At 50.8% G+C, this 16473-nt stretch overlaps 1 protein-coding gene across 1 annotated transcript in view; it reads right to left on the bottom strand.

The window, feature by feature from the left end:
• Positions 1-2743: 2743 nt before the first annotated feature.
• Positions 2744-16473, bottom strand: part of Litaf (lipopolysaccharide induced TNF factor) — a 37150-nt gene continuing 23420 nt past the window's right edge. The window contains exons 2-4 of the mRNA XM_032912638.1: positions 12835-13059; positions 8586-8742; positions 2744-4559 (exon numbers count right to left, since the gene is read on the bottom strand). Coding sequence (XP_032768529.1) covers positions 4451-4559; positions 8586-8742; positions 12835-13054 — 486 coding nt within the window. The 5' untranslated portion in view covers positions 13055-13059 and the 3' untranslated portion in view covers positions 2744-4450. The remainder of the gene's footprint in view (positions 4560-8585; positions 8743-12834; positions 13060-16473) is intronic.

Genomic DNA, 16473 nt, shown 5'->3' with positions numbered 1-16473 from the left:
ATTCTTCTGGCCTAGCAAGTCTTTCCCACTATGTCTTGCCTTGGCTGGAACTTCAGACAAGACTGAATGGCTGCAAGTAGGGAAAGCCAGGCAGGAGCGTGCTAGCGCATCCTTCAGTGCTCATGTCAGCAAAGTATCTTAGGAGCTTCTTTCAAGGGGCTTGGCTTTCACACACATGCACGCATGCACGCACACTCACAACTGTCTTTGGTGGAGGCCTGCACTGACACACTGCTGCCAGGCATAGAGCAAGCTGCACACAAAACAAGAGAGCACGGACTTAGAACAGCAGCAGAAGACAGATCGCAACACCAAATCAACCACATGGTGACACGGGACACACCCTGTCATTATGTTCCAGTGGCCACAAACAGCTGACCCTAGGCTGACGGCTAGTGAGCTGGCCATGCCATTGTCATCAGAGACACCCTCTACCACACACGCACACCAAGCTCCCACAGCACAGGGCTACACTGTCCATTCTAGAAAAGTTTATATAACAGACCCCCACACCAGTCACACCCAAACCCCTACATGCACATACCCAGGAAGACACACAAAAAGACCCTTCAGCAAGATACACTCTCCTGACTGTCTTAGACTGAGGCCTATGGAGGGAGGTCCTATCCTCAGCCACCACCTCCCATTTGGCATGGGGCGAGCATTCTTTCTGCTGCTTTAATTTCAGACAGGAACACAAAATGCAAATTACAGCTTAGGAAAGCAGCCGCAAGCTCCCCACCCCCAGCAGTCTTGCCATGCGCCCTCTTGTGCATTCTGGAGTCTTTAAGAGTGGTAGTGCCTCTCATGCCAGTGCTGGGGTTGGGGGAGGGTAGGTAGGGCGAAGGTACCTCTGGAGCTCTCTATCTGCCTGAATAGTGGACTCTGGCCTGGTTCAAAACCAAAACAGAACAGAGAAAACAATAAATGGCCAAATCAAGGGCTCAGGATCTCACATGGTTACTAGAATTCCTTCCAGGAAAGGACCTAAGCAAATTCTACCTCTCCTCCCAAAGTCAAAATTGCAAACCAAGGCCAAATTCTGCCCAAGTTTACTCAGGGTGTGAATGAGTTTACTGGGACTCCTTACAGAACATAGGTAAGGGTTTTGGTGTAGGGGTGTGATACCCCTCCCCCACAAAGTTCAAAGGAAGTCATTACCAAGCAGGGGTGAAGCTTTCCCCACGGCCACACTAGAGCCACCTCTCCCCTGTCTTCTTGGCTCCCCTCCATGGGGGTGCGGATGCAGTCAACAAGACCTTGTCTATTCCTCCATCAGGGGTGTGAGTACAGTCAACAAGACCCTCTGTATCCTTCCATCGGGGCTGTGGGTACAGTCAACAAGACCCTGTCTACCCCTCCATGGGGAGTGTGGGTACAGTCAACAAGACTCTCTCTATCCCTCGTGGGGGTGTGGGTACAGTCAACAAGACCCTCTGTATCCTTCCATCGGGGCTGTGGGTACAGTTAACAAGACCCCCTGTATCCCTTGTGGGGGTGTGGGTACAGTCAACAAGACCCCCTGTATCCCTTGTGGGGGTGTGGGTACAGTCAACAAGACCCTCTCTATCCTCCATGGGGAGTGTGGGTACAGTCAACAAGACCCTCTCTATCCTCCATGGGGAGTGTGGGTACAGTCAACAAGACCCTCTCTATCCTCCATGGGGAGTGTGGGTACAGTCAAGAAGACCCTCTCTATCCCTCATGGGGTGTGGGTACAGTCAACAAGACCCTCTCTATCCCTCGTGGGGTGTGGGTACAGTCAACAAGACCCTCTCTATCCCTCGTGGGGTGTGGGTACAGTTAACAACATCAGCAAGGAGCTCTTGCAAACAGGTGCAGCTGACCTCCCTAGGAGGGCAGTTGTTTGGCCTAGTCCTGTACTAGGACTAGTACTACTCCTAGGATGGGGGAGGCCATGGGTTTGATCCCTAGTAGTAGAGAACAGGCAGAAGGGAGTGAAGAAATGACAGAGGTCAGGTGAAGAGACCCTGAGGTAGAAGCATTCATGCCCACCCTGTATTGCAAGTCAAAAGCCGTGGCCCAAGAGCAGAAAGCTACCGAAGGCCAGTCACTTCCTGTGCATCCACACCGTGGCTTCCTGCATCGCCCTCTCAGCTTCTCTACCCACAGGCTTACAGGGAAATAGCCACCCCTCCAAAGTCCCTTCTTGGAGAGTCTGTACAGTCCTGTGTGGGGGTGTGGTAAAAGGAAGCCTAGGATATATGTTGACTGTCAGCCAGATAGCAGTCTGCCTAGGTAGATCCATGGACCTCAGGGGCTAGCCTACTCGTCTACCCCCCAAGAAACAGTGGCAGGAGTCTAAATTCACAAAAACACGTGGCCATCTTGGCACTTAACTCCATGTAATATATATCTTGAAGTCCTTGACACAGGGCCTTTGTTTAGAAGACTCTGCATGTGTAATGAATACCAGCTTGAGATCAGTTACACATCACAATGACAGCCAAACTTCTAACTGCATGGCCTTGAACTCCCTTGACCAAATAAAAGAGAAACTGAGCGGTTGAGACCCCACGAGCAGCGATTTCAGAAATAAGGGTTTCAGTGCAATATAAACCACAACTAAATGATTCAGTTCCCCCACACCTAGCTGTCACCACAGGTAGGAGGAAGGGGTGGCAGCCACACTTTGGGCTTGGCACCCCCTCTCCTAGCATCTCATAGCCACCCCGGGCCGATGAACAAGGAGGGTTTTGTTCGGAGAGTGAATGGGGACAGCTTTCTTCTTGGCGTTTTATTAAAACTTGAAAGCCATGGCTCGCTGCCATCAGTGACAGCCATGGGCTCCGACTGCCAAACCTTCGAATGCAACTCGTTAGCAACGGTCATCTTGCTGTGGCTGAAGCCTGAGGTGGGTCAGGAAAGATTTCCTAGTGGAACAGAGCAGCCCAAGATTCTTTGGGCAACTCCTGGAAACACACACAAGGCCTTTCTTCCTAACAGGTGAACTGAATTGTTCACTGAGTGATCAAAGATTTTATTTGTTTAAAAGCAGATATCATCAAAGTCATGTATGGTACCCATAATTCACTGCAAAAATGATGGCTAGTACTTCTGGATCGTTGTATGAAGAGCTCATAGGCTGTATCTTAACCAATATGCAGACTTCTGTTCCGGGTCAGGTTGACTTCATACACTGTTACTTGCAGCAGATCCTACATGGGTTTAGGAGGGAGCCAGGGCCTCCCGAAAGGCTGGCCAGACTGTGTCAATGTTACACAGGACAGAGTGGTGACCCTCGAAAGAGCCCTGAATTTATCTTTGTCGTTGACATCCTTCTACCTTGTCTGTTGATGTTGGAGACCATGATGACCGTACCACAGAAGCTCATTTCTAAAACATGAAATCATGCTTCAGGGGGTTCCAGCAGCCAATCTCTCCGCATTGAAGCATGGGCTCGTGTACGGGTCCCCTGACTCCCCCAAAGGGGCCCCATGGAAACAAGGTTTTCAAAACCACACCAAACCTACATAGGCAGTCGATGAAATTACCTGTTTGTTTTTCTGTTAAGGAAAAATGAGAGAAAAAGCCCAGCAGGTGCAGAGGCAAATGTCTGGGCCCTGGGTATTTGAGAGGAGAAGATGGAGGATCTCCTCGGAGCTCAAGGCTGGCCACGAGCTAGACTGTATGTGGAAAACTAAAACCAAACGGACTAAAAACACGCCAGCAAATGGAGAATGAAGGGTGTATCGTGATCACAAAAATTATTCTAGAAATGTCTCCCTGCCAAGTAACTTCCATGTGTTTAAGAACAAAAGGAAGTCACAGAAACTGTGTGAGGAAGGAGTCCCTTCGCAGGACAGGGGCTGAGACAAGGTGGGCTGGGAGCCTTTCATTTAGTACTTGTGACCCTCTCTGTATGAGTCTGGTGGGTGTCAGCAGCCCTTCTGTGCACCGGGGGAGGGGTGTGTGTGGAGAGGAACAACTCTATGGAATTAAAGTGATTCTGAGTGCCGGAGAAGTCTGCAATTACAGAACCGCAAAGTCTTTAAGGCGAGGTCTCTGTCATTAGGGCTGGGAGAGACGGAACAGATCAAGCCAAACAGTGAAAAATAAGGCAAACTGTGGCTTCGGGTTTTGAGCCTGGCACCAGGAAGGCCTCTTCTTGAGGAAGAGGGGGCAGGCAATGGCAAATCAGCAGAGGAGATGCAAATGGAGTAACAATCACAGTTAGTGGGGTAACGAGAGCAGGCGGTAAACCCCTGAAGCAACACCCAAGGTCCACGTCTTTGCATGTGCAGGGCACAACTCCAGCAGCAGTTTCTGGGTTTGGGGGTTTGTTACTTTTCCGACTTTCCCCACCCCCTAAAAGACACGAAGACAAGCCCATGAAGAGATCAAGGAAGGGACCTCTTCTGGCTGCGCTGGGCAAGGGTTGGGTGACTCCCGGTAGCACTTGTCTACCTCCCCTGTGGCTGGCCGAGTCCTACAAACGTTTGTAGGTGCCCAGGAGCGCTTTGCAGTTGGGGCAGTAATGGTCCACATCCTGCAGGGCATCCACGCAAAACGGAATGAAGCAGCAGCCAGCGATGCATCTGGGAGGAGAAACACAAGGAACACGTCACCAGCTGCAGAAGGAGGCTGGTGCAGCCAAGAGCACGGGTTTGTGCACTTGCACTGGAAACCCCTGAAGGGCCTTTGATGGGCTGGGGGTGGAGCTGAAGACCATCTGGAAGAACATGTCCCTGCACGCACAAAACATTCCAGATGTGCAAGCCAGCACTCAGAAGACACAGGCAGGAGGATCAGAAATTCAAGGTCATTTTTGACCACCAGGGTAGTTGGAGGCCAGCCTTGGATACAGGAGACCCTGACTCAAAAAGGAAAGGAAGAGGAAGCAGCAGCCACCATCATCTTTGCAAAAATAATTCTCTTAATACAGGACCGCCCTGGAAACTCTAGGTGGGCCCCCAAACCCAAAACCAGTATCCAGAGTATGGAAACGAGGCATAGCCAGGCATGGTGGTACACACCTGAGATCCTGTCACTAGAAAGACAGAGGCAGGAGAATTTTGATTTAAAGCCAGCCTGGGCTACTCAGTTAAGACTGGAAAAGCAACAAAACACCAGCACTCAGGATGCAGCTCAGTGGGAAAGTGCTTGCCCAGCATGTGGGGGAGCTGAACTGTATCTCCAGCATGGAAAAAAAGCAAAGTGAACCCAAAAGGTAGAAGGGACATTCTGGACTGCCCCACAAAGCTGTGGGTCCACCCCTAGCACCACATCAACTGGACGTGGGTGGGCTGTAATCCCACCACTAGAAAGGTAGAGGCAGGGGGAGCAGTTCAAGGACACCCTTGGCTACCCTGTGACTTCAAGATGAGTCTGAAGGAGGAGAAGGATGAAGGGGAAGAGGAGGGGAGGAAGAGGAAGCAGCAGCCACCATCATCTTAGATAAGAACTGGCAAACTGGTTTGTAAAGAAGTCACACAGGACTCCCTGGTCAACAGAGAGAGTTCCAGGACAGCCAGGGCTGAAACCTTGTCTTGAGGGAAAAGAGGGCATGGGGGGCGGGCAGAGTTCACATGTCAGATGGTCCCATGGCCTGTGTTTTACCTGCTCAGCCCACCTAGCTACATGACCGTGAAAATTCCAACAAATAAGCCGGCAGCATCCGGTCCAACTTCAACAGGAGGGGCTGGGGTTAGCTTGGGGGACAGAGCTGTCTTCAGAGTTCTACTGACCAGGAAATCGGCTTCCCCAGATGACCCCTCTTAACAGTCTTCTACACACGAGTGGGGCTTCCTACCAATGTCATAAAACCCAAACACTGCTGGCTGCTGGCTGCAACCCCAAACACTCAGAGCTCATTCTCAGCACACTCCCCAAGACAGGTGGGAGCTTACACATAGAGAAGGGAAGCCATCTGCCTGCGAGGGAATCTGATCAGTGAGACCCACATCTCACTAAGAGTAGGGTGACAGATGTGCACCATCAGGCCCGGCAGCACTTTGTGGTACGGGGATGGAAACTAGGCCTCACACGTGCTGGGCAAGCCTCCCCTACTCTGTACTCTGCCATACCCCCAGTTATCATTTTACTTTTGTTTCTGGAAATACCATCTCAGGTAGCCCAAACCCACTATGTGGCAGAGGCTAGCCTTAGTTCTAGGCAGTGCAGGTGTGTACCACGCGCACAGCTTTCCTTCACTGTGGACACTGTCTCACTCAGTTGTTCAAGCAGGCCGAGCTTGTGATCCTACCTCACCCCTAAGTGCTGGGATGGCAGACCTAGTTAGCAGTGAACTTTTATTTAAGTCTCTTCTGCCCAAAGAATGGACACAAGAGTCCACATAGGCAAGACAGAGAAGGGCAGACCCAGAGGCCCATTTCTACTTCTTCCCTAGAGAACAGACTCTCTAAGGCGCTACATCTTTGAAATAAGGAAGAATATTGTTCCTTGTCCACCTTAAGTCACAAGCAGACTGTGAAGAGATATGAGTTGGTTGCCCAAAAGTGGATGTCTCCGCTCGTCCAGAAAAAAGCACACAGCTATAGCCAACTGGCTCACAAGGAGCTCACAGGTGCGGGGACTTATAGGTGCAGGGGCTCACAGGTGTAGGGGTTCAACAGGTGCAGGGGCTCACAGGTGAGGAGACTCACAGGTGAGGGGGCTCACAGGTGCAGGGGCTCACAGGTGCAGGAGCTCATGGTGCAGTGGCTCATGGGTGAGGGGGCTCACAGGTGCAGGGGGCTCCCAGGGGGCAGGGGCTCACAGGGTGAGGGGGCTCACAGGTGCAGGGGCTCACAGGGGCAGGGGCTCACAGGTGAGGGGGCTCACAGGTACAGGGGACTCACAAGTGCAGGGGCTCACAGGTGAGGAGACTCACAGGTGAGGGGCTTACAGGTGCAGGGGGCTCACAGGTGCAGGGGCTCATAGGTGCAGGGGCTCACAGGGGCAGGGGCTCACAGGTGAGGGGCTCCACAGGTGCAGGGGGCTCACAGGGGCAGGGGCTCACAGGTGAGGGGGCTCACAGGTACAGGGGGCTCACAGGTGAGGGGGCTCACAGGGTGAAGCTCCCACTATTACCTGCTTTAGGAAAAACTGCAATTGCATTTGCTCAGATTTCTCTCCAAGAACAGAGACTAGCATCTCTTTTAGTGCAGACATAAATATTTATGTAATCCCCCTGCACTAGCAATGGGAAAATACCAGAGGCTGTAAGGAGAAGCACACCTGGGGGGAGGCATTTATGTGTGTTAAGGTATGAACTATTTGAAGCTTTTCTCAGAGACAAAGCAAAAATTATTACTTAGGTCATGAAATTCTAGGACAAAAAGGTCCCACCCTCTACAGATGTGAACAGCTGCTCTGTGGGTCCCTACATGAACACAGCCCAGTGTTTCCACTTAGGGGGACTCTGCAGCTGCAAGGGAAATTTTTGGTGGTTGCCCTGTGGGGAGGGGGTGCTATACACACCTGGAAAGCAGAGACCAGGCGTACTGCTCCAGATACTTCCATCTATAATTCTACGTTCACTCCCTCACTCATTCACTCTGTATGTGTGAATACCTATGCGTCATGCACACATGTGGATGTCGGAGGACAACTTAGGGAGTTTAGTCTTTGCTTCCACTATGTGGGTTCTGGGGGTCAAACTCAGCTTGTGAGGCTTGGTGGCAAGCACATGTACCTGCTGAGCCATCTTCTGGCCCTGCTTTGTGTTTTACTGAGACAAGGTCTCACTCTGTTTTCATTCCTCCCACCTTCGCCTCCTCCTGCTGGTGCTGGGATTACAGGACACAACCACCCTGCTCAGCCTTCAACATCCTCAACCAGGCTGAGTACACAGACGGTGCTAGCCTAGCATGCAGAGATCCTGAGTTCTGACCTCAGCACCATAAAAACAGGAGAAGGGGGGAGGGGGAGGGAGGGAAGAGGGGAAGGGGGAGGAGGGGAAGGAGGAGGGAGATGGGGGGAGGAAGAGAAGGAGGAGGAGAAGGAAGAGAGGGAGGAAGAGGAGGGAGAGGAGGAGGAGGGGGGGGGAGGAGGAGGGGGAGGAGAAGGAGAATCCTCTAGGTATCTGGAGGTAACTCAGACAAGAATCTGTCTTGCAAGCATGAGGACCTGAGTGCAATTCCCTGAACCACATGGCAGAAAGAACTGTTCACTGAAAGTTGTCCTCTAATCTTGACATGTGTACCACAGCATATGTCCATGTTCACACACACGCACACACGCACTCACGCCCAATAGAGGAAGGGAGAGAGGGAGGAGAAATGGAAAGGGAAGTAATTTCTTGAATTATCTTGAAGGTATCCGGGAAAAAGGCCTGACGGCATCAGCTTATAATCCTGAGGTGGGGAGTTAGTCAGGGTCTTTGGGGCTTACTACTCAGCCACTTCAATCTCTTCAACAGATCTAAGAGCAGTGAGAGACCTTGTCTTAGTAGACAAGGCAAACAAGAGGCTAACTTTGACCTCTATAGCCATGCATACACATTCCCACACTCAGACATCCCTACAACACACATGGGACAGCCCCTGTCACAGTTAGGTTCCCAGTCTGAATACCCGTCACCCCAGAGTGGGCACCTCCAGAGGCCAAGGCAGTACACTCACCCCAGCAGACACAGACTGCCGCAGGAGAGCCAGGTGAGGGCTCCCGCATTGTAGGACAACTGGGTCACGATCATCTTGTTGCAGGAAGGACAGCACATCTGGATGGGGCGGTCGTAGAAGGAGATGGGCTGCTGCACATAAACCGTCTGCACTGCAACTAAAAGCAGAGGGTTGTAGGTTACGGGTTCTGCAGTGAGCAAGAAAGCGTGCTTGCTGATGTCAACACAGGAGGGCTGGGGCTACGGCGGTGACCCTGGAGCCCAAGCTCACTGTGGCATCATTCTTGCTGCCCAAAAGCAGAGATCGCCCAGTGGCTTCCAAGGATGAAATAAGATGCAGTCGTCTAGACAGTTATCTCAGCCTTCAAGGGATGGAGACTCTGACACAGCCAGTCACAGAAGGACGAGCACGGGGAGACTCCAGCGACGCCTAGAGGAGCCCACGTCAGTCATGCCTGTGTGAAGATGCAGTTTAAAGGCCATCTTCCCTCTGGGAAGATGAAGAGTTCAGAAGCTAAACAGTGGAGGGGAACCTGACACCACCGAGCTGTACTTTAATGTAATTAAAGCATAGGAAAGAGTGGGAAGGAGGCAGACAGGGAGAGTGAGGGAGGGGGAGGTGGATGATGTGGATCAAGAATATATGAACAGACAGACAGACAGACACACACGAAATGTTCAAAGAATAAATCAAGTATTATTTTTAAGTGGAATAATTAAAGTGTTTTTCCTTCATCTTTTTGTGATTATGAGAATCTTACACATAGCCCATGCTGCCTTTAAATCCGTGGTCCTCCTGCCTCAGCAGCCTATAATAGTTGCTTCTATGTCGAGTGTATCTGTGTACACGCAATGTTTAGAAAGGTGTGGGACGGAAGAGGGCCTGGCTAACCAGGAACTTACTACACAGATAATGCTGGCCTTGGATTTAAGGCAATTCTCCTCCTGTGCCCCCTGAGTATCATGAATGTTTTAAAACAGAAAAGAAAGAGAAAGAAAAATGACAAACAGAAGAGAGAAAATGGTGACAGGTTTTCAGAATTTTCTGAGGAATTTTCTAAAGTTTACAGAGGAGAGAGAAAGATTTTCCTGTCCCCCTGGCAGGACCTGGCTCTTCTAGACCAGCTGTCCTGGGGAGGCCCTTATTGAAGACATCAATGCCCAGACTCTGGGCCTAGAGCTCGGACTCAGTGGAGCAGCCGCAGCTGCGGCCCCAAATCCCTTCCTTCTTTAGGTCCGCCATTGGCTCACTGAGGTGGTTTGCAGACGGGATTAGAGATGCAGGGACATGATGAGTTTTAAGCCTGATTTTCCACAGCCAGGAGGGGCTGCCGGAAGTTAAGTGGAGAGGTGAGCTGGGAATGTTCTGGAAGTGGTGGCTGACAACTGTGCCATGAGCTAAAGTGGTGCGGAGTGAACTTGTAGGCTCAAGAATTCCTTCTCTGCATGGCTGTTACTGAAGTCAAAGGGACAAGTGCTACCAGGATCCTGCAAGGCAAATATTGCCTAATCTCTAAGGACATCAAATGTACATTTGCCACCAAGACCCACCTCCAACACACACACACACACACACACACACACAAATATATACATACCCACAAACGCATGCAAACATTCACATACACCTGCATGCAGGCACACACATGCACACACACACACACACAAATATATACATACCCACAAACACATTCACACATTCACCCATTCACATATGCCTGCATGCAGGCACACACGTGCACACACACACACACACACACACACACAAATATATACATACCCACAAACGCATGCACACATTCACATACACTTGCATGTAGGCATGCACAGACAGACAGACGCACACACACACAGACACACATGCAAACATATACATACCCACAAATGCATGCACACATTCACATACGCCTGCATGCAGGCATACATGTGCACACACACACACACAGACACACATACACATACACGCACACAGACATATATACACACACACACACACACACACAGAAGCATACACATACCCACAAACATATGCACACATTCACATACACCTGCATGCAGGCACACATGTGCACACACACATGTGCACACACACATGTGCACACGCACACACACACACACACACACACACAACAGGTGCACTCTGACACCTGATGATAATGCTATACCAACTGGAAAACACAAGCCCACAGCCAGGAAACCGAGTTGATCCACAGATTAAATCCATAAAACACTGCTTAGAAGAAAGCCACAAGCCGAGCTGCAAGACATATATGGAAGCCAGGAGGTGATTCCAGTGACAGAGGCTCTGGAGGGTCTCTGTCAAAGCCATACTCCTCCACTTCTAGGTCCTTAAAATGCCATTTACATGGCCTGGGGTCAGGGGACTGGGGCCACCCAGCATTAACTCATAACACTGAGACTCTGATTCCAAAAGGCAAGAAGAAGCACCCTTTGGCTATTCACAAACTTGCATTAAGTAATTCTTGTTTTGCTTTGGTTCAGGGACAAGTTATTCCTTGGCCACAGGATGGTCTAATAGACGCGGGGCTGCTGCGGTGGTTCAGTTGGCTGCGTGGTCGCCTAGTCCGTGGCAGCCCTCAGGACCTCGTACATTGGGCACAGTGAGGCACAGCTGCAGTCCGAGCATTTGGGAATTAGAGGTAGGAAAATCAGGAGCCCAGAACTAGCCTGGTCCACACACCAACTACAGCTACGTACAATACCGTCTCGGAAAGGCTGCTGGCTCACTCTCTACCCGGACAAAAACCACACTTGTTTCTTCTTAGCCGAGGATGGCTCTGTGCTCCACACAGGGAAGTTAATTTTAACAGAATGACCCCTGACTCAGAGGGAATGACCCCTGACTCAGAGGGCTGCTTCCAGACATCACAGATGAGGGAAGTGAGACATAAGAAAGGTGGGAGGTGGGGCTGGGGATTTAGCTCAGTGGTAGAGTGCTTACCTAGGAAGCGCAAGGCCCTGGGTTCAGTCCCCAGCTCCCCAGCTCCGAAAAAAAAAACCAAAAAAAAAAAAAAGAAAGGTGGGAGGGCTGGAGAGATGGCTCAGCGATTAAGAGCACTGGCCGCTCTTCCCAGCACCCACATGGTAGCTCACAACCCCTGCAAATCCAAAGGCAAATTCTGTATCAGGTATGCAACATGGTACACATATGTACATACATACATACATACACACACACACATACGTACATACATACATACATAATACATACTTGGTAGCACCTACCCAACACACACGTGCTAATGCATTTCATAAAAATATATTTATATAAATATATAGCGCACATGTACACACACACAAGCATGCGTGCACACTGACGTAAGCCTGCATACAGGCACATCATACACACATACACATATGCACACATGCACGCTCACACATACACACAGACACATACACACACACACATTTTTAAACTAAACAGAACTTGGTGGATAGCTCCTGTGGTTGACCTCTGGCCCCCACGGGTACACACACAAACAGAAACAAAGATGAAGGGCAGGGTAGGCGAACTCAGAGGGTTCTCATCAGCTCACAGAGCCAAGGAGTGCTCTCACACACCTGGCTACACAGGACCTCAAGGACAAGGACTCTGGAGGAGGCCCCATGGGTCTGGGCAAGACCCTGCACCAATAGACAGGAGGCAGCTCTGCATCGTCTTCTTACTCCGTGTGGTTTGCCTCTTGCTCCTGTTCCCACGGCAGCTGGCCGCAGGACGGGATTTCTTTCTCCGCCCTCGTCTCGGAACTCACAACCTCCCACGTACTCTGGGTGGCATCGAGGGCGGACAGCCCGGCAGGCATGGGAGGATCCTAAACATATTTTTCCTGGGGTTTTTGTTTGTTTATTTCGATCACATTTTTACTAACGTCTGTGCTTGTCTGTGCGCACGCACACATACATGCATGTGGAGGTCAGAGGACAGCTTTGGGGAGCCAGTTCTTTCCGCCATTTGAGTCCTGGGGAACAAACTTGGGTAGTCAGGCTCAGCAGCAAGCACTTTTAGCCATTGCGCCATCTTGCTGGCCACTAAATGTGTCGTGTAATAGGGAAATTGCAGGCCTCAACAACGGGATGTCTGAAATGTCCTATGAGAATCTAGGGTGGGGTGGACATCACAGTGCCTGTCATCTGGCTTTACACTTGGGCCCCTCACTGCCACCCTTCCCCTCCTGGAGTCCACAGGCTGGGTGACTGAGGAGTGGCAAGGACCTGGGGGACAGACATACTTGCGTTGGCGTTGGGGACAGGCACGGGCTGGGTGTAGTACGAAGGTGGATTCATGCCCTTCCCATCCGGGCCCGTAATGAGCCCTGTGGCTGGTCCCGGCTGAGGTGCTGGGGGCGTTGGGTAGTAACTGTTGACACCCACTGTTTCTTCATAGGTTGGGGGTGCGGTAGGCATTACAGAAGGGCCTGCAGCTGCTTGGTAAGGTCCTGGAGCCGACATTTTACCTAAAACAAAAGTAGAAGACACCCATAAGAAATTCTCTTGACCCAGAGAGTGGGGGGATGGCAGATGCCTGAGAGGGAAGTACCGGGGAGGTGGAGGCGGACCGAGCTCATCCTCAGCCACAGAACAAGTGTCAGAGAGCAGCCCGGACTTCCCGAGACTGTCATAAACACCACCAAAGGGGGCGGGGAGAAAGACAGCATCCACATTCCCTGCGCCCACCCCCCATGGCCCAAGTCTTCAGCCTCCAATCTGGCAAAAAGAACGACCAAGGAAATTATCACCTTCAAAAGGGACTTTCAAGTGCCGATAAAAAGTAAGCTATTGTGCCCCAGACCGGAACCTAGAGGTGGGGTGGGATGGGCTGGGACGGGAGACGCTCGAGCTGCATCTGAGGAGCCTCCTCTTTAGCCCGCACACTCAGAGCTCAGTGTTCCTTGTTTAATCGATGTGGTTTTCACTAATCAGCGGAAACGACTGCAGCATTTACATGCCAACTGCGGGCAGGGTGTGAGCAAAACCTGGCATACCGTACCGGGAGAGAGCGCTCTAGAGAGAACAGGAGAGGGTAGAGCGCTCTAGAGAGAACAGGAGAGGGTATCTGGAGCGACTGGTCGTTCTCTTTCATCACACAGGGCTGGCTACATGGGTTCTTTTCGGTTTGTATTTGCAGATTGAATATAAAACTGAATACTAAAAATACAAAATTTCAATTTGTACAACTGGTACTTGACCATCTGTGGTTTTGTTTTGTTTTGTTTTGTTTTTACAAAGTAACTGTGTTCAGGGCACAGTGCCCCACACTGAAATCTCAGCCTGACCTACACAACAAGGTGCTCAATAATCTGCCTCTTTATTTCCTCTTAAAATCCGTGTGTGTGTGTGTGTGTGTGTGTGTGTGTGTGTGTGTGTGTGTGTGTGTGTGTGTATGAGAGAATGAAGTGCCAGAAGAGGTCATAGATGCCCTGGCGCTCTAGTGACAGTTTTGGGCCACTTGCCATGGATTCTGGGACCCAAACTCTGGTTCTCCCCTGGAGCCATGTGTATTCTTCTGACTGCAGAACCATCTGCCCGGCCCTAGGCTGCCCTCCTCGTGAAGCAGACCTGCTCTTCCTGAGGACCCACACCACACGAGGCTCATAACTCGTAACTCCAGTTTCAGGGGACCCAAGTGGTCCTTTTGGCCTCTGCAGGTAGTGCACATTCGTGATGGACAGACATATTCGCAGGCTAAACTCACATAACAGACATAATGTTTTAATCTTAAAGAAAAGCATATTAGCTGGGGATGTGGTCGAGTGCTTTTCTAGATGCACGTCTGGGGTTTGATCCCAGCATCTCAAAAACTGGACCTGGTGCCAAATATTCTGTAATTGCTATACTTGAGAGGTAGAGAGAGGCAGGCAGGAGGATCGTAAGTTTAAGGTCATTGTTGGCTACATAGCGATTAGGAGGCCAGTTTGGGATACACAGCAGGAGCCTGCTCTAAACGGTCCCAAAGTAAACCCCATATCATTCATTTTCTCATCGCAGAGTGGAGTCCCAGGGCAGCGAGGGACACAGTGGCTTCCATGAGAGCAGAGCCTTTCTGTCCCTGGCAGAGCTGCTACCTGCCTGGAACTTATATTCCGAGATCCAGGCTGAGCCCTGGACGGTTGCTGCTCAGCGGTCATGGGACACAGGGCTAAACAGTGTGTGCTGTTTCCCAGCCAGGCAGGGCAGGCTCTGTGGCTTCAGAGAGCTATTCAAGCCTGTCTGAGGACATGGGCAGCCAGGACTGAGGGCAGTGTGCCATGGTACCGGCCTGGGCAGTCCTGGCGCCTCCATCCACAGACATCAGTGCTGTACTAGAATGTGTGGGAAGTGCCATGCAGAGGTAGGGGGAGAGGGCGCACCAAGTTCTCCAGAGGTCAGAAAGGGGATTTCAGAAGATCGCACGAGCTTGTTGTGAAAACCACTTCAGAGCTAGAAACACACACACACACACACACACACACACACACACACACACACACACACACACACACACACAAGAATGAGACAGGACCAAGACAGTTTGAGGTGTACCATGGGTTTCTTCTGACAGGAAAGGAAACGCAGAGAGACGAGGCTCCAAAAATCATCTGGGATGTCTCTGGGAGGTAGCCTACACCATCCCTTTAGCACCGACCCAGCCTGCAGAAAGTCCTGACAAGAGGAATAAGGCTGCTGGCAGTGACTGAAATTATCCTGCTATGAGAGGGACAGCTGTGAAGAACGCACTGTCCTTTCCTGTCCCATGAACAGACAGCCACGCTTCCTAGATTTACTATGAAAACTGAGGGCCCACATAAAAAAATTACAAGATCAGAAATCTTCTGGTGTGTCCAGAAATCCTAAAATTACCCCCAGCAGGGGAGAAGCAAGAAAAGGGTGTTGTGAAAATGGCCCGGGGTCACCAGCTGAGGGGCTTCACACAGCAGTCACCTCAGCACCTGCATTTTGGCTTTGGATTATCTTAAGACTTCAATGTAGACCTGGCTGAGCTGGAACACCTGACCCGCCACCTCTCAGCTCCCCAGTGTTGGAATTACAGCCTCCATACCTGGCCTTGGCACTACATTTCACAAGAACTGACCTACAGGCTTGACCTTCAAACCTTCCTGGTTTGGAGAGTAAGGCCCTGCCTCGCATCCAAACACATGCCCTCATTAACTGAGTATCATCTTCACGTGCTCGGACAGAATCTTCTGGAGCACCCAGATGAACAGTCTCTTCCACACTGTGGGGTCCAGCAAACATATAAACATTTATAATTAGAGAGAGAGAGAGAGAGACAGACAGAGAGAGAGAGACGAGACAGAGATACACACACACACACACACACACACACAGAGAGAGAGAGAGAGAAACAGAGACTAGACAGACACACATACACAGAGAGAGAGAGAGAGAGAGAGAGAGAAACAGATACACACACACACACACACAGAGAGAGAGAGAGAGAGAGAGAGAGAGAGAGAGAGAGAGAGAGACGAGACAGAGACAGAGACACAGAGATAGAGAAAGCAAGGGCCAGCAATAAGGCTCACAGAGCTTCCACCCACATGGTAGGGAAGAGAACTGACTCATGCAAGCTGTCCTTTGACCTCCGTGCCATGATGTAAGCCATGCTATAAGCCGTGATGTAAGCCGTGATGTGAGTGGGCCCTGTCCCTCGTGTAACATCTATTTGTTGGTCCTGGGCAGCTGAGTGGCCTCACTAGTCAAGTCAGGTGATCCTGACAGAATCCAGTTGCCATAGTAACTGGGAGATTTGTGGAGGAAATAAAGGAGCATCAGGCTGTCCCTTTCCTTCCTCCCCAGAGTTTAACTTTGTCATTAAGATCTTTCAACTGTTCATCCAGACCCACCTTACCCCAGCATTCCCCAAAGGC

The sequence above is a fragment of the Rattus rattus genome, chromosome 9 (genome assembly GCF_011064425.1).
Source record: "Rattus rattus isolate New Zealand chromosome 9, Rrattus_CSIRO_v1, whole genome shotgun sequence".
NCBI classification, from domain to species: Eukaryota; Metazoa; Chordata; class Mammalia; order Rodentia; family Muridae; genus Rattus; species Rattus rattus.
The sequence above is the reverse complement of the archived record's forward strand: the minus strand, read 5'-3'. Positions and strand labels throughout refer to the sequence as shown.